The following is a 25,455-nucleotide window of genomic DNA, read 5'->3' on the forward strand; positions in this document are numbered from 1 at the left end:
TTTCCATCAATAAAACATCTTATGCTTAATTTGTTAAACACTATAATTACTTGTAACAGATTCTAGATTGCAAAAACGTGTTATGCTTTCCCCAAGAACTCCTTATGGACCCATATTTTTTCCTTTCTTATTCCCAGTACATTCTGTTAAATGCCCTTGGCTCCAGGGAGCACATTCATTTCTTAGCCAGACTTGTGTACACCAGCACCTGACACAGAGAACTCATTTTAGAAGTGGGAAGCAGACCCAGAATTGCCCCGTGATTCGTCTTCCACGGTGAGGCTTCATGAAGGTTTGTGGTAGAGGCAGGCTGAACTATAAGGATGCTCACACTGCAGCATCCAGTCTGCCCTGATGTGAGACCAGAGCAGCTGGTACTCGTGAACTTGGTGAAGGCAGATGCTCTGTCACTATAATTACTAAATAAGTACTTTTTCTGCAAAACACAGGCTCTAAAGGGAAGCAAACCTCTGCAAACAGAATAGCCTCTTCTTGGGCCACTAATATTTTCTAAAACATAACTTATTTTAATTTTGAAAAGTCTAATTATATTTTTCTTTCTCATATTACCGTCTTCTAATAAAACATGGAATGCTTACTTAGACAATGAATTCAACTGTTCTTGAAGGAGATTCTTTATTTCTTCATTTTCTGGATAGTCACTGTACAGAAAAGATTTTGAATGAGTTCATTATCTCTTCACTTAAAATCATGTATTTCTTGACCTGAAAAAAGTTGTGTTAATACAGAGATAACCTTCTTTGTAGTTCTTGGTTAAAAACCTGGTGATAGACCAAAATAACAAAAATCTACACAGGACCCCACTAATCACCTTTAATATCTGCTTTTATCTTATTGAGTCAAAAACAACAAAATAAGTAAAGAAAGTCTCCTTAGCTTTCAAGAAACCAGGAAATTTATTAGCAGGCTTTAAAATCTATCAGGTTTAGATTTCTTTGAATGAAGGACTTAGCAATTACTAAAGGGATCTGCTCATTCACTGAGCTCTGCAGAATGAATATTCTGAGGAGACAGTACTTGGAGAACAGACACTTCCCGGCGTTATTTTTAAACCCCCAATCCATGCTGCACACGGCAGTTCAGTAATATTTGTGAATTTAATTAATAATCACTAGTAATAGTTTCTGTGAATTTTTTTGCAATGAGTCAAATATTGAGATTTACAAGACGCAGTATACCCCTGAAGCTAACTATGCTGCTTTTTATTTATTATTATTATACTTTAAGTTCTGGGGTACATGGGTAGAACATGCAGGTTTGTTACATAGGTATACATGTGCCATGGTGGTTTGCTGCACCCATCATCCCATCATCTACATTAGGTATTTCTTCTAATGCTATCTCTCCCCAGCCCCCCACTCCCTGATAGGCCCCAGGTGTATGATGTTCCAACCCTCCTTGTGTCCATGTGTTCTCATTGTTCAATTTCCACTTATGAGTGAGAATATGTGGTATCTGGTTTTCTGTTCTTGTGTTAGTTTGCTGAGAATGATGGTTCCCAGTTTCATCCATGTCCCTGCATAGGACATGAACTCATCCTTTTTTATGGCTGCATAGTATTCCATGGTATATATGTGCCACATTTTCTTTACCCAGTCCATCACTGATGTACATTTGAGTTGGTTCCAAGACTTTGCAATTGGGATCAGTGCTGCAATAAACATACTTGTGCATGTGTCTTTATAATAGAATGATTTATAATCCTTTAGGTATATACCCAGTAACGGGATTGCTGGGTCAAATGCTATTTCTAGTTCTAGATCCTTGAGGAATCGCCACACTGTCTTCCACAATGGTTGATGCTGCTTTAGAAAAGCATGGGCCTGGCTCCAAGTTCCCCTGGCTTCCATTGCCCTCTTCACGTGCATCCTTGTTGTCATCACGACACATCCATGTTCAGACCATAAGACAAGCACACAGCCACTGGAGAGCAATACATGCCCTCACAGCTCCTCACTGACCCACACTTTCACAAAGGTCCCTGAGAGATGGAAGCCAGAGGCAGCCTGGGAATTCTGTAGTGTCTCTTGGCTTTAAAGGCTCCATTCCCTTTAAATTCTGGAGTATAGGCCATGGCTGACTTTCATGGGTGTCCTTCAACCCCAAGTAAATTATGAAAGAAAAAGAAAAATGAAAAAACTTACACATGAGAAATGTCCAAAGAATACTGTCCATTCCAAGGCTGGTGTAATAAGAAGGCTTTCAAGGCAAGGGAGGCCCTTGGGACAAGGAGATATGGGCACCACACAGGCTCTAGACAACAAAGAAAGGTTTTTAAAAATAAAATGAAGTTTCATACTACAATGAAGCTTCAGCTATAAACCATTTACACAGTAGTCAGCAGAGAGCAATAAGTAAATCTGGTGCAACTGAGAGAGTATATTCAATGTAGTCACTGCTTAGGAAGCACAAGCCAAGAGCAGAGTCTCTGCATTCAAATCTGATCAACATATTCTTCTTTTCCCCTTTTCAATTTAAGTATCCTGTGTGGTATACAACTCTGGTTCTACTTGAATAAAGGATTCAATGCAGACTCAACAAATAGCAATAAAGTTCATTATTTTTAAATATTAAAAATAAATAATAAACAAGATTTATTTAAAAATAACTGATAAACAAGATTTGCCTAGTTGTCAACATGTTCCAGTGCAAAGAAGCAGAAGACCTAAAGGCTGCAATGCCCAGGAGCTCTGCTCTGACCACCCTACATTCTGTTGGACTCTTGACCTTAGCTCCAATTTTCTGGGGGTGCCCTGGCTTTTACAGCTCGGCCTTATTACCAATTCCCCTCCAGAATCCTGCAGAGCCTTTATCCATGGATCCCTTGAATAGATACAATTATGAAAAATGACATAAACCTATAAATGTATTGGCTTATTTAAGTGACTATTTTCATGCTGCTGTAAAGAACTACCTAAGACTAATTTATAAAGAAAAGAGGTTTAATTGACTCACAGTTCCATATGGCTGGGGAGGCAAACTTACAATCATGGCAGAAGGTGAAGGGGAAGCAGGGTACGTCTCACATGGCGAGCAGGACAGAGAGAGCAAGGGGGGCAAGTGCCACACTTTAAGCCATCAGATCTCCTAAGAACTCACTCACTATCATGAGAACAGTGAAATCCGCCCCCACGATCCAATCACCCCCTGCCAGCTGCCTCCCCCGACCCGTGGGGATTACAATTTGACATGAGATTTGGGTGGAGACACAGAGCCAAATTGTATCAGTGATCCATATCAACTTTGGACTGTGCTATTATCCAGTATGATATCCAATATGATAGTCACTTAAAATACAGCTAGTATAATGAAGGAAATGAATGTCTATCTTACTTAATTTAAACTTAAAAAGTGATTATTGATTCAGTCATTGGATAACTCTTAAGTATGTTTGAAACAATTTGAATACATAACTACTTTGTCAACTGAAAACTTTATAAAATCTAAATAGAGCTTGACTGTTTCTGCTGAAAATCTGTCTTCTAAATTTAGAGGGCAATTCAAGTTATTTTATAATAAATGTAAAATACTCACAGAATTTTGAAGAATGAATACTTAAAAAAAAAGTAAAATGTCTCACTAGTAACTTTTAATACTGATTATATGTTGAAATACAACTTTGGATATATTGGCTTAAATAAAATTTTAATTAAAATTAATTTCATCTCTTTTTACTTTTTAAAATGTGGATTCTATAATTTAAACTTACATATGTGGCTCACATTATGTTTCTATTGGAAAGCTCTGCTTTACAAAACTTCATTCTATGTAGTTAAATAAAAATTAAATTATACATAAAATACTTTATGTGGACTTCTCAACATAAAAGCCAGAAAGTGATTGGAAATATTTTTAATAATGTTTTTTTTACACCCAAGAATTTTAATATTGATTCAGTAAAATCAGTTAAATGTAGTCCAAATTCAAAAGTTCCTTGTTATTCCCCAAATGTCCTGACAGCTGTTATTATTTTAAACAATCTGGGGTTCAGTCAAGGCCAGTACACTGCACTGTCACATCTTGTTGGTCTACTCCAATCTAGAATGGTCCTCCCACTTTTTGGTTTTGGTCTTACACGACCCTTTCCATTTTTGAAGAGTCCTGGTCAGCTGCTGTGGAGAATGTCCTACATTCTAACTTGTCTGGTTTCTGATTATCAGACTCAGGTTACACATTTTTGGCAGTCTGAACAAATGATGCTGTGCATTTTTCACTGCATTGTATGTACCAGAAGGAACACATTAGCTGTCTGGTTATAGGAAACACTAAATCTGATCATCTAGCTAAGGGGTATTCACCAGAGCTCTCTCCTATCAGGGCACCTTCCCCCCATATAATTAATTAGTAAGTATCATGTGGGGAAAATACTGTCAGACTGAATTTCCTATTCTCAAACATCCTTTTACTCAGTGATTTGACATCCACAAGTGATCCTTGCTTGAATTAATTATCGTATCAGGGGTTGCAAACTGGTGATTTTCTAATATTATCCTTTCTGCATTTGTCAACTGGCATTCTTCTGCCCACCTGAGCTTTTGCTTCTTGCCCACTCCCCGTTTTCTTACTGTGACTATTACTATGGAATGAGGGTTTTTTGATATTCTGCACTTACATCAATACCACCATTGTTTTTCATGATGCTCAGAGTGCCCCTGATTTGACAGAAGCCTTTCATAACCATTTATCTCTTACATCAGGTCATCCTTGGTTTTTCAATTCCTTACTTGGGTTCTGGCACCACAAGATGCCCTAGACCCATCTTGCACCTTTTGTGCCTCTGTCCTGAAATAAATGTTTTGTCCAAGGAGCCCTGGCTCCTTTTAGCCTGGGAATGGAATTTACAAAGTAAAATCTGGTGCTATGTGTGCTCATTGCCATTGAGTGTCAATGCAACAACACTGTGAGCAGAGCCAGGGAATACATATTTTCAAGAAGTCATGATTTTGTATCAATCTAAATCCACCCCTGGAATGTTTCTTCCCACCACAGCCACTTCACATCTCTATCTCCCTTTCCATCAGCACAGACCCTGGTTCTGCAATTTGGTTACTAAATTGTTCCAGACTATAAAATGTACAAAACAGTTTCAGAATTACTAGCGTCACTGTCAACTACTCAGGTAAAGTTCAACAATCCTTAGCAACTCTCTGTCGTTAGAATATAAACCACTAAAGGTGGGCAGTGAGTGAGAAGTTCAGTGTTGCAGTTATTTGAACTGTTGTGTGCATGTGTGATTATGTTACCAATGTTGCTGTTACACAGTTTGGTTCAACTGTTTCTTGCATTCAATTTTAGGGTTTGGTTTTTCTTTCACCCTTTTTGTCACTGTATATTTTGCATATGTAAAATACATAAATGGTTCAAAACTTAAAACTATATAACAAAGATAGAAGAGCTTCACTGTTATCCCCACACTATTCATTTTTCCATCTACATCCTCTAACTATTCTCATAGGTTTCTGGATTATTCTGTATATGCCTGTGTGTTTTAGTAAGCAAACATATGTGTACATGCAACTATGTATAAAATTCACCTTTGTACACAAGCAGGCTATAAGCACTCTTTTAAGCTTGCATTTTTCACTTACACATATTCTAGATATCACTCTACATCAGGTCATAGAGCTATTCTTCACTATTTTACAGCTGCATAGATTATTCTATTCTGCAGATGTCCCCAAATTTATTCAACCAATCTCCTATGGCTAAGTAGTTAGGCTCTTTCCAAAATTTCGCTATGAATAACTGTGTGCATTTTGGTCACATGTATGATTGTACATCTTAAGATAAATTCTTAGCACTGGGATTGCTGGGTAAAAAGGTAAATGTGCATGTAGCTCTGACAGATATTGCCAAATTCCTTCCTACAGGGATCTCGCTGTAAGCAATGGATCAGAGTGCTTGTTTCCTCGTAGCCTTGCCAACAGTATATTTTCAAGCTTTTGAATTGTTCATCTGATAGGTAAGAAAGAATTTTTTAGTGTAGTTTTAATTTGTATTTTTCTGTTTTTAAAAATTTATTTAAAAACATTCTTTTTCTTCTTTTATCCTTACTAGTAGGAAGTCAAGTATTTTTCTTATTATGAATAAAGTTGAGCATATTTTCACACGTTGAAGGGTAATTTGTTTATCTTTTTTCCCCTCCGTAGACAGTCTGTGACTTGTAAATTTCCCCTAGATAATCATTTATATTTTGGCTTGGCTTATTGAACACTTTATTTTATTCCTTATTAAAGCTTTTCTTTTGCTTTGACTTTTTTTTAAAATTTCCACTTAGTCATCTTTTCTTTTACATCTAGGCTATAAAGGAAGGGCTGTATCTTGGAAAAATGAGGCTTATCTAACTACCTACAGAGCCACTGAAAACTTAGCACTGAAAGGGATGCAGGTGGCTTAACTTTCTATTCGTCCCCCATAGATGACAATCTATATAATTCTCACATTTTCAAGTCAGCTCCTCTCATGTTCAGACAGTGGTTATTGGTATTATGTCATGGTATGTGGTAAATATCGGGGAAAAATTAACAATACATAATAATCTCGGAATGGTTCAAGGAAGTTCCCATGATGTGTGGTAATTTCTTATCAATGAACAAATGAAAAGATACAAGAGAATCCATGTAGGAAGCAGCATCCAGAGTGTTTACATAATGCAAGCAAGACAACATTTACCAAGTCTGAGTAAAAACAGGAAAATATCTTATTTTTAAAAACAAATATATGTTATTTCTCCAAAAGCAAAATATTGTTGACAGCATCCCAATGAGCATGAACAAACTGAAAGTGACCTTTACTACTTCCCTCCTTCAAATGAATTTAAGTCTTTCTTCTGAAGGGTAAAGATCAGGCATGAAAAAGTTATAGGTGATCATCTCACAGCTGGAGAAACTCACTTGCAAGAGCTCATTCACCTCTGAAAATTACACAATTACAATGCGAAGGCAGTTGGCATCATTGCTATTTGTCATAGATTCTGTTCCGTTTGGGCTAAAGTTATGTGAGGTGTTAATAACACTCAGGTTTTTAGCTTCCTACATGACAGGAATGCAGAAAATCAGTAACCAAAGAGTCAAGAAGAAAAGCGGTAGAAAAAAGTTACTCCTCTATCACTTGAAAATGGCAACATCGAGATGAGCTGGAAATCTGGGAAGGAAAGGACCCTCTTTTGTGATTTTGTTCAGTGTGACTCAATGAGGAGGAAGAAGAGAGCTATGGGATACTACTGGCATTTGGGGCAGGACAATTCTTCATTGTGCCAGACCGTTTCAGGTTGTTTAGAGTATCTGGACCTCCCCACACTGCAAGTCATTGTGACACATTTCTGAATGCCCCAAGATTACTGAAAATGACTATGGAAAGATGAGGCAGATGAAGAGAAAAGGTCTGTGCATAAACCTGATTTTGGAAAGCTTCTTTCTATATATGCTTACTTAGGAAAATGTGCTTAGCAGTGGCCTTTAACACTGGGGAGGAAATTTCCCCGATATCAAGTAAATACTATTTAAGAAGTACAGAAACTGCATGATACCAGAATGCTATTAAACAAGTCTCATACTCTTACATTCCTTTTAGATGCTGCCAAAATGACTATAAAGATTTATTTTTATGGCACTTTATGGTCCTGACAAATGAGGTAGCAGACAAGAAAGGTTCTCCAACTCAAACACAGGAATTCTAATCTTCTAATTTGCCTGACTGACCTCTCTTTATTGGAGGAACAAGAGGCCAATCTAAGCTGCTCTTAAAAAATGGACAGATGTGAATCAATATTTTATGATACTCTCTACCTTGTTATCAAGGAGAATTGAAGAATACGTAGGAAATACTGATATATTAATGCCTATCACCTAAAATGATTCTATTTTTATCCCATATCAGTAAGCCCCAAATATACTTCTAATTTCTCAGAATAGAAATCTATTACATCAAACTTTTTTCCCCAAGACCAAATCAGCTGTGTATCTGGAGGTAAACCACAGATGTTTTTTTCCTCATTCCACATTTACACTACCACCAGATTTCATTCTTTAAGAAACACCTTGACTTTGGAGCTTTATAGATTCGAATTTTACGTTAAAAGTGAAGGAAAAGCTCTTCAAACATTTCGATTGCAGTTCCACACTTCTTTACCTAGAATTAGTAACAAAAACCACCCTTGAAGTTCCTTCAATTTCCTCAATACCTTTAGGTTTAAATGAATACCAATGCTTGCCCTTTCCGAGAAGGCCATCCTGATGCTTCCGCAGAGCTGGCAAATGACTCAAGGACAGACATGGGAATGCATGGGTCTTGAATTCTGGCTTCAACATGGGTCTTGAATTCTGGCTTCACCTGATGGCAGTCAGTTACACAGTAAGAAGTGGTGGTGCCCAAATGCAGTGGGCAGGGGTAGCCAGTAAAAACCAAAGCACATCTAACTTAAGTTAAAGGCAGCCCCATTAACATTAACAGTAACTGGGTAATGCCTCAAGCATGAATATAAAGTGAAAAGCCAGGATTTTAAAATCTTATTGTCTCTGAAATGCCAAATATTGACTCTATGAAGGTTCAGAAAAGTTTCATGAAATTTTCTACATATCAGCCTGGAGTGTGTACCAAAGTTTTGCTGGGAGAATACTCAGGCAAGAAGTTCCCTCCTCTGCTCCAATGAGGATCAAATATCTTCCAAGGATGAACAGTGTATTTCATCAGCCAAAAACTGCCTTTGAACTGATAAATAGATGCATTCACAATTGTCCCATTCTTTTTTTTTAGAAGTCACATACGGGGTATATTCTACTAAAATGTTTTTTATTCTGGTAAAAAGCAATGTCAAAACAACCATACAAAACAGAGCAAGATACTGCAATCTCCTAATTTGCTTTGACTGGTCATACTAGTCACAGATTGGCATCAAAATTCACAATACTCAGAACACTTTCCAAAGTGACTTTTCAATGATATATGGTTGTAAAAGATATAAGGCCATTATTAACAAGCCAGCAGCCTTATCTCTAGATTTATGTCCTCTGATGAGTTCGTCTAAATTCTGAGTAAGCCATTTTTATGAATGTAAACATCTTTTATCTTGTTAATGAACCAGAGCCAAAAAAGGGGCATTTATAAAACCTGAGTTGGGAATGATTGACACCTATAGATACAAAGATTGCAGCATCTCAGCAGTAAAAACACTCAAACTTCAAGTTAATATGTTTTCTTAAACTTGGATTCTAAGAAAATAAGACTAAAATGAAACAGAAGCAGCAGCTCTCTCCCCAAATATAGCAGCATGCAGCAAAGTAAAGACAGGTTTCAAAGCACGCTATCATTAGGATTCCATACCAGTTAACTCCTGTTCATCCATTCTAAAGCACGCAGACTTCATAGACATCTCTAGGACTCTGATGCATCCATCATCTGAGGCCAAGATCACTTTATCTGACGTACACCAGTCCACATCCAATATACGAAAGGTCACATTTCTCCCACTTCTTAAACTGCTCACCATCTGAACCTTCAAGAGTGAATCTGGGCGTCAGTTCCAGACAGAAAAGAAAGATGTTTATTATTCTAGATTAAATGGTCAAGGAAGACAGTCTGTGGCAAAGACCCAGTGCAAGTTTAGAATTGGACAGCCTCTGACAATCTATCTTCGATAAATAGGCAGCGTTTTAAAGGTCTCAAAGACAGTGATAACATTAAAGAATAAATAAATCTTCAGTTATTACCTTTAGAACATATAGTAAAGTAAAAGTTTTTAAAAGAAAATAATTTGTTATGAGAAACTTGACAAACTCATTAAGTAGTTTTCATTTTTAAATCAGAAAGAAGTTTTTTAAAAAAGCACAGTTCCTATGGCTAACAATTCATATACATTTTATCCTCATGGAGAGGGCCTACCTCTTTAGTATCCCACACTTCAGCTCCATCATTGTACATTGCTATTAATTTTTGATTTCCTTTACCAGGAGCAAAACGAATCTTCCTCACCCAACTTCGGTGTGTAGGTATTCCTCTGAAGACAAAGAAAGAAAAACATCAATACAATGTAGAGCAAGATCTAGTCACCAGAAACTGTATTCAATGTCTCTCACTACTATTTCCAGTTCTGACAGGTCTGATGATGGGTGAACCCTTTACCTGCTGAGACTGGGGGCCACATGTGATAGAAAGGGTCTGCCCTTTAAGGTCAGCTAAGACTTCTGCAGGGGCCACTTGCAGATAACAGTTTCCTATGAATGCTTGGCTTGAGGCCCATCCTCCCAAGTTTAGGTGACAAGGGACCCAAGGGTCCAAGCTATACCTCCATGAGTTTACTGATCCTGCTTGCCAAGTCACAAGCCTCTAATGGAATAATATCAAGATGTCACATTTTTAAAAAACTAAATAACAAGATTTCATTATTAGCTCCTACCTGGATACTCTGCCTTTCAAGTCCCAAAAATTTAAATTTCCATCCATATCTCCAAGCACTAATGTATCACCTTTCCATGCGATGCAGGTAATACTACCCATACTTCCCTAGAAAACAACAGAAACAAACACATATAAATTTTACTATGTTGTAAAAGGCATCATAATAAAGCAATATTTTAATGAAACTTAATTTAAAAGGCTGTGCTTTAGTATACTTTAGTCATCAAACCCTAAAACAGATTTCAGACACTAATAAAGAGCTACATTGCCTAACAATTTCAACTGTGAAGAAACAGGAGATTTCAACCTGATAGACATTAAGTAGTTACCTGAGCTAGATTTAAAGAGAGCGGATGTCTTCTGAGGAACAAATACTTAAAAAAAAAAAGGAAATTAAAATAATAAAAAAAGAGAACGTTTTCCAGAGAACTGACTCAAACTTGTCTCTCACTGGAAAAGGATAACTAAATCCATTCTAAGGAAAACTGAAAGCTCTTTTATAACTAATTGTGCAGTAATTTTTCTATTGAAAAAAAGGATCCAGAGCTTCACTGATACCTTTTGGAACATTGTGGAATCATTGAAGGTATTGTAGAGATTCTGTTTACTAACGGCATGTGCAGTTTAAATTCACAGAAAGCTTTGCACAAAAGTTACATATAGCAGCACAATATAAGAATGAAATGCTACTATAATCAATCTAACTTGGAGGAAGAAAAGAACCTGCAGTTCTAACAGATGCTCAGAGGTGGTATCATGGAAGGCTCAGTAGCCTGAGCTCTGGAGTCAGACTGACTGGGCTTGAATCCCAGCTTGAAACTGCTATGTGATTTAAGGCATGTTTAGTTAACCTTTCTGTGTCTTGGATTTATTGTCAATAAAGTAGGGTAAGTTCGTGAAACTTGAGTTGTTGCTAGTATTAATAAATTTATAAAGGCAAAGGCCTTAAAGCAATGCCTGCCATGCAATAAATAGTTAATACATGTTAGCTAATAAATAATATTACTGCTCAATTACTTCTCTATTTATTAAAAGAAATCTTGTTTTTGCATTTATTGTATAATATAAAAATTCAAATGGTATCCACAGTAAAAAGTAAGAAAACTCCAGTGTTTTGAATAATTGGCCATTAGTAGACTAGCATACACACTGATGACTGCATAAACCCTGCTAACAGTAAATAAACAAAACAAAAACTGGATTTAAAAATCAATATTATAATCAAGTCCATTAATTAAAAAAACAGTTATATTAAAGAAATGAAATTCTGTATGATATGAAGCAACACTTTCTTTCCTAACCACGTAACAGAATGTTTAATTAAGAAGTTGCCTTTGAAGAGACTTCTGAAACTAGGTCATAATAGACTCTGCAACTTCCTTTTTGCTTTCTCCGATCCCTTGCTCTAGGGGAGGCCAGTTGTCATGTGGTGAGGACACTCAAGCAGCCTTATGGAAGGATTCATATGAGGAAGAACTGAGGTCCCTTGTCAACAGCCAGCATTAATGTACAATAGCCTTGTGAGTCAGCCATCTTGGAAACAGATCCTTCTGCCCCATTACACTTCAAAAGACTGTAGCCATAGCCAACATTTAGATTGTAACTTTATGAGACCTCAAAGCCACCTACAAAATTATGGGGGGTTGGCATTCTACTAGAGCATTCCATTTTTAGATGGCAATTTAAAATAAATATACCTATTTAAAAAAATCCCCTCTTGCCTTCATTTAACCATTATAATAGCCTGTGTTAGTTAACATAAACACTCTCATGATCCATCTGTTAAAAACAATCTATGAGATGCACGCTGATACAAATGATTAATGACAAAACTTTACAGATTCCACAAGGCCATAAGAAGGACATATGTAAGTTAGTAAATGGTAATAATACTATTACACTTACAACCTGATTACTGTTATCCAAAAATAATACTAGATTCTAAGTCAAATCCTTCAGGGTAATGCCTGAAATGGAAAGAAGACAGATACTGAAATCAGACAGACCTGAGTTTAAAATACTGCTCTGACATATAAGTAAGCTGGGTAACCTTGGGAAAGTTACTTATTCTTCCTTAGTTTTGTTACAGGTAAAATGGAGATAACTCCTCATGGATTATTATGGAAATAAAAATGAGTAGCACACAGTAAACATTTAATCAAAATAGTTACAGCGTTATTCTGTAGCAGTATGGAACAAGTTTAATCAATTGTATTATCTCCTTAAATAAAGTTTATTTACATTAGGCTTTTCTGAAGCTTTCCAACTTAACGATTCCTTCACTGGATATGGAACCAACAAAACAAAATCTTCCTGATGAAGGTTTAATCAAGGTTTTACTCACATCTGGTGGAATCCGAGCACTATCTTTTACTGAGTTTCCTTCAACAGTGAGATGATAAACTTGGCCATCATTATCAGTAAATACAAAATGTTCCCGGGCAGAGATGTTCTGACTAAGTTCAGATTTACTTTCTGCCTCCTGCAGCAAGCTTTGGGATAGTGAAAAATAAGATAAAGATATTTCTTTTTCCTAGAGTGATACCCATAATTAACTGACTTGCCCAAATACAGATGCATTAAGAGATCCAAAATTATTTTTTTTTAAAGTCTGAAACTAATATTTGCTCAGCTAATCATGGGTAAATATGAATCACTCCTAAACAGTCATACTATCAGAGGAAGTTTACTCTGGGCAGAGAAACATGGTGATCTAAGCTTAATACAAGAAAAATACACTTCATGGCTGTTTTTGCTATAGAAGTCTCCTTGACAGAAGGGAGGCTGTACAGTGACTCATCCTTATCTCTGAAGCTTTTATTTGTAAGATTGGTATGGATGGGGATGGTACACAAATTTAGAATTCCCAACACATTTTCTTTGGTGTGCATAAATGACAATATGATCTATCTGTATGTCTATGCTATGTGTACTTGTATTTCAGAAGCTGAAGTTTATGAAGTGATCACATTTACTAACAGATGCTGATGGGTGATTATTACTGCATATATTACTAGCTACAATAAACAGTATAGTATAATAATAAAAATGATAAAATTAACTTTTTAATAATCTGGGTATGTACTGAAAGATGAAACTAAGTATGTTCAAAAGCAGAGTCCCTTCTGATGACACTTGTCCAATTCCCATGATGCTAATAGCACAAATAACAGTGTCAAGAAACACTGTACTGTACCTGATCACAGAGGATTCAACAATACTCAGCTCTGTGTCTGAGACTACAGTCTGGCGGGCCATGGCCTCTCGAGTAGCAAGTTGTTTCTTTCTCAGGCTCTTCAAGTTGTGAGATGGTGACCACTCCTGTAAAGCCGAGGCAGACAAAACTACATGTATTAGGTTTCTCTCTGTCAAAGAATACTCCAGAACAGCTGGGCACACACACCACTGCCCAGCATCATTTATTATTACTGCACATGAATCCACAATGTGTTCTTTAGATTCTACCTACTTATAGAAAGGCTGAATGAATGCATTTTAACTAGAGCTTTTATGGCAAACTTCCAAAAGGTCTGACCTTTTAATGTTTGTTAAAAAAATTTACAAAATGAAAATAATGAATTCAATTATAGTATTGCCTATTCCTTACCACCCCCCACCACCCCTCGTCTCTTATGTGCACAGGATGAGATGATCACAGTTCTCCAACCAGGGCCCTTATCATCCATTGATCCCCCTAAAACCACTTGTTTTATTTATATATTCTTTTATATTCCACCTATTGTAAAGCCTTCAGTCCAATATCCTCACATATGTATAAGTTCTTAACATGTAGTTATTTCACATGTACTTCTAATTTACATAAATAGTACTATGTTTCTCTCTCTATATATATATGTGTCTGTGTGTGTGTGTGTATATATATATTTCATCCTGTTTCTTACTCTTTCCACTGTATTTAAGTCCTATTCCTCCTGTTTCTGCATGCTACGTAACACTCCATGGGTGCATCAGCCAATTGCTAATCTGTCTCCTCTCTCAGTAAAAAACACATAGATGGTCTCCAAACTCAGATCATGACAAACACCATCACAGTCAATATCTTTGCAAAAGTTCTTTTATGACCAAGAGCTTAACAGACACAGAGGATATCTGTGTTTGCCCAAGTGCTGCCAGTTTGCTTCACATAATGGCTGCATTGGTCTACATTCCTACCAGCAATGCACAAGGATTCCCATACCCTATATTCCACCCATACTTGACACTACATGGCTTTCCAGCTTTCGTTAGTCTAAAAGGTAGAGCCATATCATGGTTGGAATATCTCTGAAAACTGATGAGTCTAAACATTCCTTTATATGGCTTGTTGGCCTTTTAGGTTTCTCTGTCTCCCATTAGCTCTTCACAGATTTTGTTCATTTTTCCACTACGGTTCCTGCTTTTTTCCGTTGTTGACTTACAGGAGTTTCTAGTTAAATTTAGACACTGGAAAATTTGTTTTCCCAAAATGTCTTCTATATTTAACTTTTACAGTGATATTCTTCACCAAACAAAAAGCATTAATCTTGATTAATTAAATGCATTATGTTTCTTTTTCTTTTTTTTTTTTTTTTTGACTTTTTGGTTTGAGCTTCTGATGTCTCTTCCTGCCCCTAGGTCACAAAAATATTTTGTATTTTGTTATATTCAATTTTGTAGCTTTACGTTTTTACATTTAGGACTTTAGTCCTATGACACTCACTTTTGTATATAGTATTAAGAAGAGATCAAGTATTTTTCTCCATAAAGTGAGACAGTTTTCCCAACACCGTCTACTACACGGTTCATCCATCCTCTTTGATTTGTACTACTTTACTATATATTAAGTCCCCAAATATTCATGGGTCTGTTTCTGAGCTCTTTATTATGTTGACTCACCTCCTATTCTTGTGACAATACAATACTGATCTTATTTCTGTGGTTTTATAAGACGTACTACTATCAGGTAGGAAGGGCCAACACCCCCCACCCCCCCCCGCCCACCTACCACATTTAGTCCTCTTTATTCAAGGATGACTTAGCTATTTAGGACCTTTATTCTTTCATAAACATTTTAGAATATGTTTATCATATTCCTCAAAATATCCAAATGAAACTTTAATTGGAATTGTACTAATGTAATATTAGGTTGATCCATCCAAGAAAATAAGAGTTATTTCCATTTATTGAGATCATCTTCTCTGAACACACATTTTTAACAAGAAAATATGATTTTGCCAGTACTGATTTTGATTCAAGCTTAAGCAAAACATTCACCACATACATATATACCTAAATAAATGATTTAATTTTTAAAGTGTAACTTACCAAAGCAGTTATTGCAGGGAAGTTTTTGGACATTTCTCTAAGAAGGGTACAAGTTCTAATATCCCATAACTCCAGGGGTTTATCTTTGAATACAACTGCCAAATACTGCCTAAAATAAACAAAATTACCAAATAAGCCCCTTTTTGCAAAAATTTCACCATGAATTAGACCAAATAAAAAGTTCAGTAAACTGAAAAACTCAGCTGATACATTCTAAATATAGACAATTTAAACTACCATTTTAGCCCCCAAGATTAACAATCATAAGAAGGAAAAGCTCTAAGATGACCTGTGAGAGCACATACAATCTCACACAATTAGGTAAGGAGTCCAACTCGGAAGAAAGAGTGACACAGATTCAAACCCTGATGCCACAACTTATGGTAACCCTCCTGAGGCTCAATTTCTCACATATGACATGAAAATCCCATCATGTACCTCAATTAATTGATATACAAATTATGGTAAACATTCAATGAAAAAGTATGTAAAGTTTCTATCATCCTACTATAGTTGGTATTCAACAAATGCCACTTTATTCACTTTCTGTTAAGCCTGGAAGAAGTACTGAATGATGTCAACAAGTGCAATTCAACAAACATAACTTGAGCACTGATTACTCAATAAGCACTATGAGGAACTAAAATATTATCAGCAAATGATGGCTGACATAGAGGAAATGTGACAGAGTAGGAAGATCTCTGTACTCCCTGTATCAAAGGACTGAGATTCTTCCATTCTAGACCATGTGTGACCCCAACAGAAAATAGAAATTTATGGAAAGATACCTGGCAAAACATCCAAATAGTCTGAAGTTAAGAAATATACCTCTGAATAACACCCCATGGTAATTTTAAAAGACGATAAAGTGAATTAAAATGAAAACCTATTACCATATCAAAAATTGTAGGATACAGGAAAAGTAGTGCTTATATAGCATTAAATGTTTACACTACATTTTAGAGAATCATCTTAATTCAATTATCTAAGTTTCTATTTTGGAAAACTGTGTAAAAAAGAAAAGCATATTTAAAAAGTAAGAAGAACAAAAGACAAGCATGACAGTCGATGAAATAGAAAACGGAAAAATCATAGAGAATAATCAAATGAACCAAAAGTAGTTTCTTGGAAAAACTCAATAAATAAAATTGGTTGATAAAATTTACTGATATTAGGATTGGGAGAGAGAATCACTGACATGATTTTCAATAAATTAATAAACTCAGCAACTTCAACAAAATGGACAGGTTACTTGAAAGATACCAATTACCAAAGCTCAAAAAAGGATAATCTAAATAGTTCTATATTTATGAAAAAAAAAATTGAATTTGTATTGAAAAACTTTTCCACAAAGAAAATTTTAGGTTCAGATGGATTTCCTAATGCATTGTTACTACTCAGTAAAAAATACTATCAATTCTACACACTCATTCAAAAAAAAAGGAGACAGAATACTTTCCAACACATTCTGCAAAGTCAGTATTACCCTGATACCAAAATGAAGGATATTACATAAAAACAAGACCAATATCCTTCATGAACACAGATGCAAAAACTCATTTTAATAGCAGTAAATTGATCCAGCAATAGGTCAAAACAGTAATACATCATGACCAACTAGAGTTTATGCTAAGAATGTCATGTTGGTTTAACATCTGAAAATCAATCGATGTAATTCACCATATTAGTAGACTTCAAAACAAAAACAAAAACAAAATAACACACACACTCCATATGATGATGTCAATAAATGCAGAAAAAGCATTTGACAAATTCAACACCTACTCATGACACAAAGGCTCAGCAAACTAAAAATGAAACTTTTTCAACTTGATAAAGGGAATATACAAAAAATCTACAGCTATATCAAACTTAATGTTGAAAGACTGAATGCTTTCTTCATAAGATCCAGGATCAGAGCAAAGACGTCAGCTCTTAGCTGATATCTAAGTTCTAATCAACACTGTACAGGAGGTCCTAATTCGTGCAGCAAAGCAAAAAATAAAAGGCCTATAGATCAAAAAGATGTAAAGGTGTCTTTACTGGCAAACGAGACTGTCTCTATAGACAATCCTAAAAAATCAAGAAAAGTACCTATACTAGATGTAATAACTAAGCTTAGCATGGTCTCAAGGCACAAGGTCAATATCGAAAAAATTAACTGTATTTTAGTATACAAATAATAAATAATTGAAAATTGAAATTTAAAAATGTCATTTATAAAAGCATCGAAGAAAACATGCAAAAAAATTAACAAATAATATGTAAGACTTATACTCTGAAAACTAAGATACTGCTGAAAGAAATTTTAAAAGCCCTAAATAAGTGAAGAGATATACCACGTTCATGAATTACAAAACTTGTTAAGATACCAATTCTTCCCCACATTGATCAATGGGTTCAATGCATACCCAATCAAAATCTCAGGGAAGATTTTTTTGGTAAAACTGATAGGCTGATTCTAAACTTTATATGGACATGCAAAGAACTTAGAAAAGCCAAAACAATTTTGAAAACTATTTTAGAAAGCTTACTCTTTCTTTGTAATTTTGATTGATTTTCATTCAGTTTCTATTTTTAATAATCCTGCGTAACATGCTATTTTCCCCTGAAACAAAAAATTTCTGGAAGCAAAATGGGTTTAAATTATACATAAAGAAAACGTGTTCTTTCACTCAATGACTTCATGGGTAGATGAAAGTACAAAAGAACTTCATCTGAAAGTAAATAACCATTCATGCAAAAGTTACCTCACCTTTTAGAAGTGGAGAATTAAAAGTGATAGCAACTTAATTTTGTAATAAAAATATTTTCTTTGGGCTGCATATCACCATTTGCTACCACTAAAGAGATGCTATATGCATTCCAGCACCTTCCCATTTTCTTAAAGCTTAAAGAAATCCATGAGATTTCATTGTGATAACACCAGATTTTTCTTTTAGGTTGACACTTACTTCAAATGAGATACTTTAATCATTTCAATGGGAGATTCATCATTGCCTCTTTCACCACGAAAAGCAATGCTTCTACCTTTAATTGCAAACATTTAAAAAAGTGAGAATAGTGCATAAAACATGTATGAAACAATAAGCCACACCAATGTAATTTGATCAGTCCTACCCACTGTCCTATTATTCATTCTTCCATTTGCTTCTAAGCTGTTTCTGTTTTTTCATTTTTTTTTTTTTTTGAGATGGCGTCTCACTTTCTCACCCAGGCTGGAGTGCAGTAGCACAATCTTGGTTCACTGCAATCTCCACCTCCCAGGTTCAAGTGATTCTCATGCCTTAGCCTCCCAAGCAGCTGGGCTTCCAGGAGCTCACCTCCACACTGGCTAATTTTTGCATTTTTGGTAGAGATGTGGTTTCACTACGTTGGCCAGGCTGGTCTCAGTCTCCTAACCTCCAGTGATCCACCTGCCTCAGTCTCCCAAAGTGCTGGGATGACAGGCATGCGCTACCTCGCCCAGTTGCTTCTAAGCTGTTTTTAATAACCTAAATTCAAAAAATATTCTCAAAAGTGTTACAAATTAATGATCAATAACATATCACACATTCAGATATTTTGTAAAAAGGCATTTCATTTGTTACACAGTTTCTTGAATTCTGTAATTCAATTTTAGAAATTAAAAAAATGTTAAGTTTTAAGAGTCTATTTTGCAGCAATTGGCTGTTGTGAAAACTACTTATTTAAAGTAATATATTTAATATAAACATTCCCATGTTTCCAAATACTAACTAGTGGAGGGGAGGAACTCTTGAAACATGTATTTAAGATTTTCTTGTTCCAGGTGCAAAATACCAGTTAAATATTTTGAACTTGTTCCTCTCAAAACATCTTTATAAACTGGAAATTAGGGAATAACTACAGTTTCCATATATGTTGTAAAAGAATGAGTTACTCAAAGGAAGCTACCCTATTTTCTGTGAATAAAAAAAGTATAAATTCTACCTTGTATATTTCAGTATCTCGTGTTAGATTTTTATCTATATTAAACAAAAGAGAAAACATAATCAATTCAAGGCCAACTGAAGGCCTACATGCCTTCCTGCTCTTCAATAAGATTCCGTGAATCTTACTGGAATCTCACTATGCTCACTATTATTATACCCCAAACGGCTCATGTCCTTTCCTGATTGTACTGGTCTCTTGCCCTCCTTAGAAAACCAGGCTATAAAAGTCTACAATCTATGAATTCAAATATCCCATTTAAGAAAATCAGTAACTGTTACCGTAGATGTTTGTTCTTTTAAAATACATCTGTGACAAGCAGATTTTAAATTATCTAACAGTACTGAACTTGAGCTGACCAAAATGAATGAATAGGGATTTTTTCTTTTTTTTAGTCAATGATACTAGACAACAACATTTTATCTCTGGGATTAGAAGAGAGAGAGCCAGTACCACTTTGTTGGCAAATTAGAAATTTGGGGATCAGAGTCAATGGGCAGGTCACTTCCAATGAGACTAGAGCAACACTGGACTAAGTTGGGGATAATTCCTCGAAGTTCAGTAACATACCCTGAGAAGTAAGAACAACTGTATCTTTGAGAGCTTGAAAATAATTATGAAGAATAGAAAAAAGCAACCCTGTACTTCACTTGTTTACAACTTACTTGATTTACAACCATTTATTTGATGTATTCATTTTACACATACATACACATACTCTCATTGATTACAATTATCTACATATGATTCATGTTGTTATACCATTTTAAAGAAACTCATTACAATTTTGTTTAAAAAATCTTCTTTGAAACTACTGCATACACTAGAAAATAATTTGAAATGCTTTCCTTATTATATCTTCAAATTCTTCATTTTGAAATTCACTGGGTTTAGGCTTTTAACAATTCTGAACAAGTTACCTCACTGGGATGTTTCTGACTGTAGAGCTTTAAACTCCCAAATTAAGTTTCTCTATTCATTCAGCCAGAGACTACCTATCACAAGGTTTAAATGTGAGCATTTAAAAACAACCCTTAACCTATAAATTTTCTGAGTGTTTCCTATAAAGGCCAAAATTTTAGGCAGAGACTCTAATAAAGTCCATTGACAGAGTTATTTTTAAATTGGTCTTTTAAAGTTGGTTATATATAGCGATGCACTTAGAAGTAGAACTGGTATCCTATTTTTTAATGAATCTGCCTGTTCAGGCTAATGGTCCTCCATTTTACCACGTATTTGTGTTAAGGAAATTTCCATGCGAACAACGATGAGACCTTTCTAGGGCAATTATTAGAGAATAAAAGAATAAATACATAAACATGAATTAAAGAAAATACTCCAAGGTGAAAAAAGTACTTCCAAACATGTTTTATAAATAGCAGCATCTTCGTTCAATATGACAAACTACTTTGAATCTTTAAAAACAAACCTGTTGGAAGATCAACCAGTTGAAGTTCATTTCTCACTAATCCCATATTGTTTGGTGTTGAGGTAGCAAAAGAAAGAAAACTAGTCAAACTTGTCCATTCAATACCCCTATAATAAAAATGAAATAAAGGTTAATAAATACTTTTTTATTTGAAAGGTTCATTTATTTGAAAAATAAGTTTTCCAAAGACCTAAATTTTATTACACAAGTTAATTAAAAAGTAAGCATGATCTTTTATCTTAACATGACGTTTTGAGACTGTATTACCATACCTAGCACATACAAAATTATTTCTAACTAAAACTTTATCTACAAATGTAATGGCAAGATAGTTTAGTTATCAGGAATGATATCAGTATTAATATGACTATTAAAATCTGGCTAGGGAGAGGTCATATTACAGTAGTTTCCAAGAATTTCAACTGTTTAAAAAGAAGTGGTATAGAGACATTCTCAGCAGAATGGGTAAAGTCAGGTACACTTAAATTTCTTTTATTAAAACTTTATCAAAATTTCCACATGGTTACAAAGCAGAAATTCCTGAAATGAAGAACAGATTTGGAAGTGGTTAAAAGTTCCAAACGGTGTATCAGAGAAAAGCAGAAAAGAAAAATCCTTTAAAAAAAATGTGTGACAAGCAACCTATAACCCTAATGCCTTGGGAGTTTTGTTTATATGGCTGTCCAGGAGGTGATTACATGTTTTTCCTACTAACATAACTGGACAGTGTACACCATCACAATATACAGAGAATGGAGGACAGAAGGGGTCACTGGATCAAGCCACTTTATCAGTCATGAGAAAGATCTGCATTGCTCACAAGGTGATAGAGGATGGATGGGAGGGAAGTCTAAATCTGTTCTATGTGCAGTTGTTCATCACATTTATGGGACAGCCATTTTTGAAAACAATATATGATCTATGGCAGCTCTCACAATACAATAGCAGAGTTGAGTAGTTGTGAAAGAGGTTATATGGGTTAAAATAATCCTAAACCTAATCTGGTCCTTTACAGAAAATGTTTACCAATCCCTGATCTAGTTTATCAATTTCTATACCAACTTGAATGCTATTGCTAAGTTTACATGAAACTCTGCTTTTAACATGTCCCTTATTTGCCCAAGAAGGTACAATGGCTTCCTGCATCATATCCAAACTCCTCTATACGGCTTTCAAGGTTATTTAGCCATTTCTCTCATCCTGTCTAACCAAGCTTACCTCTCAATCATCTGAACCTTATCTGTTATTTTAACCAGAGTCAAATAACCCCATTGATGTTGGTGTACCTACCTACTTGTACTTTCTCCCAGGGGCAAGCAGAGTTCAAAAAGAACTAAAAATAATTTGCAATAGCAGGGAATTGGTATTGTTATCGAAGATTATAACTCTTTAAGCATAAAGTTGCATTGAAACACTGAGATAAGGCTTCTTAAAACTGAGTACCTTTAGGAATTTCCATGCCTGGAATGACCTCTCTCCTTTCCTCTTCAAATACTACTGGAGTTCAAGTCCTGGCTCCAGCTCTTAATAGCTCAGTGCTCTCCCTACACCTCAGTTTCCTCATTTGTGATGCAGGATTAATAATACTGAGTGCATGAAGAAGGCCTGGCACATAATAAGCACCATAGGTATTGGCAATTATCATCATCATTTTACTCTCATTTCAAGATTTAATTCCAGCTCTATTTTCTTCATGAGGCCTTCCCATTTTCTAAATTCAAACTACCCCCAGAGTGAATAGAACATAATTTGGCTAGTCATGGGAAAAGCCCGTCTTTATTTCTCCTTTCTTTTGCCTAATAGTGATAGTACTCATTAATTTTTCTACTTAGAGTGAACCAAAGAACAAAAGAAGAGAGGAATCATTTTGGATATATTCTGTTCTCTATATGAAGTCTGGTAGCTTGAATCAGACCTCTTTGTCCACAGGAACCCTAAGATTCACCTTCCAAGTTTTGCTGCTAGCAATCTGAACTATTTATACACCGGTATAGTGATGCCATTATGTATGAACTGTAGGAATTCCAGTCCTTCCATTCCTTATTCATTTTTAAAAATAAATTTGTTAAGTACTCAGTATATGCTAGTAGTAGCTATGCCAGGCACTAAGAATGTAAACATGAATGAGGCAGATACAACTGCTGTCCTCCTGGAGCTTACAATCTAGCAGAAAATAAGTGCATTCTGTATTATCTATGATGAAATAAAGTGGCACAGAGTTCAACATAACCAGGTAACAGTCAAATGTAATCTGGTCTCAGGAGCCTGGCAGGGCTTCCTGTCGGATTATTAAAGCTCAGACCCAGAGAGCAAATAGGGCTTTATCTAAGCCTGAATAACTGAGAAATATGTGACTGGCTGAAAAACACTGCTAGACTGTACTCTCTTTGAAGGGAGGTACCATGTCATGTCTCTCCAGGCACAGGATAGGTGCTCAGGAAATTTTGTTAGATTAAATGAATGATGTCCAAGAGAAGCCTAGCATTCCTTCTTATGTTTATTAGTGTCACGCATATTCAGACAGGTGTTTTTTCCCTTGTTTACAAAATGTCCCAGTGTATAGGATAGTTCAGAACATGGGGGAGCAGCTTATTTGTAATCCAATAGTGTGAGCATGTTGTATATCCGATTATAGCAGCAACTTGTATATTCAATTCCTACTGAAGAAAATAAAAATCAAGTTTAATTTCAAAATGATTATATAAGGAGGGGATTATGTCTCAGAAAAAAAGAATGAAACTCTTCACAGCTGAGTGCCACACTGCCCTCAGGATTAGAATACTATCAATTAGGTTTAACTACATATTGAGGTCTATAAAAAAAAGAAACGAAAAAGCATAGCAGCCCATTTTCTGACTCAGTCTAGGAACTTTTTTTGTATGTAAGATTTGTAACTACTTAACAATTGTAACCTTAGAATCTATCAGCAGTTTAGGGTTCTGACTCCTACAGGTCCTCATCTACTAGGGGTACTACAAAGGCTACTTCTCAACACTGGGTGGCTAGGGGAGCACGCACTTTCAGAGAGACCTTGAAATTCCAAGATTTTGTTGTAAATTTACAGACAGACAAAATAGAGATCAGGCCCAGCTTGGTGGCTCATACCTGTAATCCCAGCACTTTGGGACGGCAAGGTGGGTGGATCACCTGAGATCCTGAGATCAGGAGTTCAAGACCAGCCTGGCCAACATGGTGAACCCCTGTCTCTACTAAAAATATGAAAATTAGCTGGGTGTGGTGGTGGGCACCTGTAATCCTGCTATTTGGGAGGCTGAGGCAGGAGAATCGCTTGAACCCGGGAGGTGGAGGTTGCAGTGAGCAAAGATGGTGCCACTGCACTCCAGCCTGGGCAACAAGAGCAAAACGCCATGTCAAAAATAAAAAAACAAAGAAACAAACAAAAATAGAGATCATTTTACTTTCCACAAATCACTCAATTTACTCAAAGCAATATTGATTCAATCAATGTTCTAATATACATATAAGCTGTTGTAATTATTTTTGGCATTCAAAACAGTACCAGGCCATGTTAAAAACTGAGCAGCCCTAATCTCAAAATCCAAAATCCAAAGCTTTTCTAGTGTCAACATGACATCTTTGCTTTCTGATGGTTCAATGTAAACAGTTTTATGCATAAAAATATCTTTGAAATATTGTATAAAATTATCTTCAGGCTACATGTATAATGTTTATTTAAACATAAATGATCTTTGTGTTTAGACTTGGGTCCTATCTCTAAGATATCTCATTATATATATGCAAATATTCCAAAACCCCAAAAAAATTTGAGTCAGAAACACTTCTGGTCCTAAGCATTTCAGATAAGGGATACTCAACCAGTATCATAAACTCAGCCTACCAGACAAAGACACAAACTAATCACATAAGAAAATCTATATGTACCTTTCTATTTCATTTTTCTAAGTATCTTCCACTGAATTATAAGATTCAAAGGCTTTGTCTGTTTATAAGCATACAGAAGATACTCAACAGGTATTTGTAAGGCATCACTAGTTAAAACATCATGGTTTTAAAAACACACACACATGCAACTATCTGCTGTCATGCAGTCCCTGGCACAGTATACACAACCTTCAAGTGCTTAAGATTATGATTTTTAAAAAGGTAGAAAAACAAACTTTCTAAAACCCTTAATTTGCACATGAAAATTGAAAATGTTTTTGATTTACTGCTAATAAGTTCAGACATTTTCATAATACATACATGAAAGTTTTGTTTTGAGACAGGGTCTCTCTCTGTCACCCAGGCTGGAGTTCAGTGACATGATCTCAACTCACTGCAACCTCTGCCTCCCACGCTCAAGAGACCCTCCCACCTCAGGCTCTCAAATAGCT

General features: G+C 35.6%; 1 protein-coding gene across 1 annotated transcript in view; it reads right to left on the bottom strand.

Moving 5' to 3' along the window:
- Positions 1-25,455, bottom strand: part of WDR11 (WD repeat domain 11) — a 58,640-nt gene that overhangs the window by 7,722 nt on the left and 25,463 nt on the right. The window contains exons 12-21 of the mRNA XM_064373793.1: positions 21,101-21,207; positions 18,675-18,750; positions 15,721-15,829; positions 13,613-13,737; positions 12,761-12,908; positions 10,415-10,521; positions 9,901-10,015; positions 9,343-9,514; positions 2,166-2,274; positions 600-662 (exon numbers count right to left, since the gene is read on the bottom strand). Of these exons, the coding sequence (XP_064229863.1) occupies positions 600-662; positions 2,166-2,274; positions 9,343-9,514; positions 9,901-10,015; positions 10,415-10,521; positions 12,761-12,908; positions 13,613-13,737; positions 15,721-15,829; positions 18,675-18,750; positions 21,101-21,207 (1,131 nt within the window). The remainder of the gene's footprint in view (positions 1-599; positions 663-2,165; positions 2,275-9,342; positions 9,515-9,900; positions 10,016-10,414; positions 10,522-12,760; positions 12,909-13,612; positions 13,738-15,720; positions 15,830-18,674; positions 18,751-21,100; positions 21,208-25,455) is intronic.

This window comes from Aotus nancymaae, unplaced genomic scaffold (assembly GCF_030222135.1).
Source record: "Aotus nancymaae isolate 86718 unplaced genomic scaffold, 86718_ANA_hifiasm-v0.15.2.pri h1tg000010l, whole genome shotgun sequence".
Lineage (NCBI taxonomy): Eukaryota > Metazoa > Chordata > Mammalia > Primates > Aotidae > Aotus > Aotus nancymaae.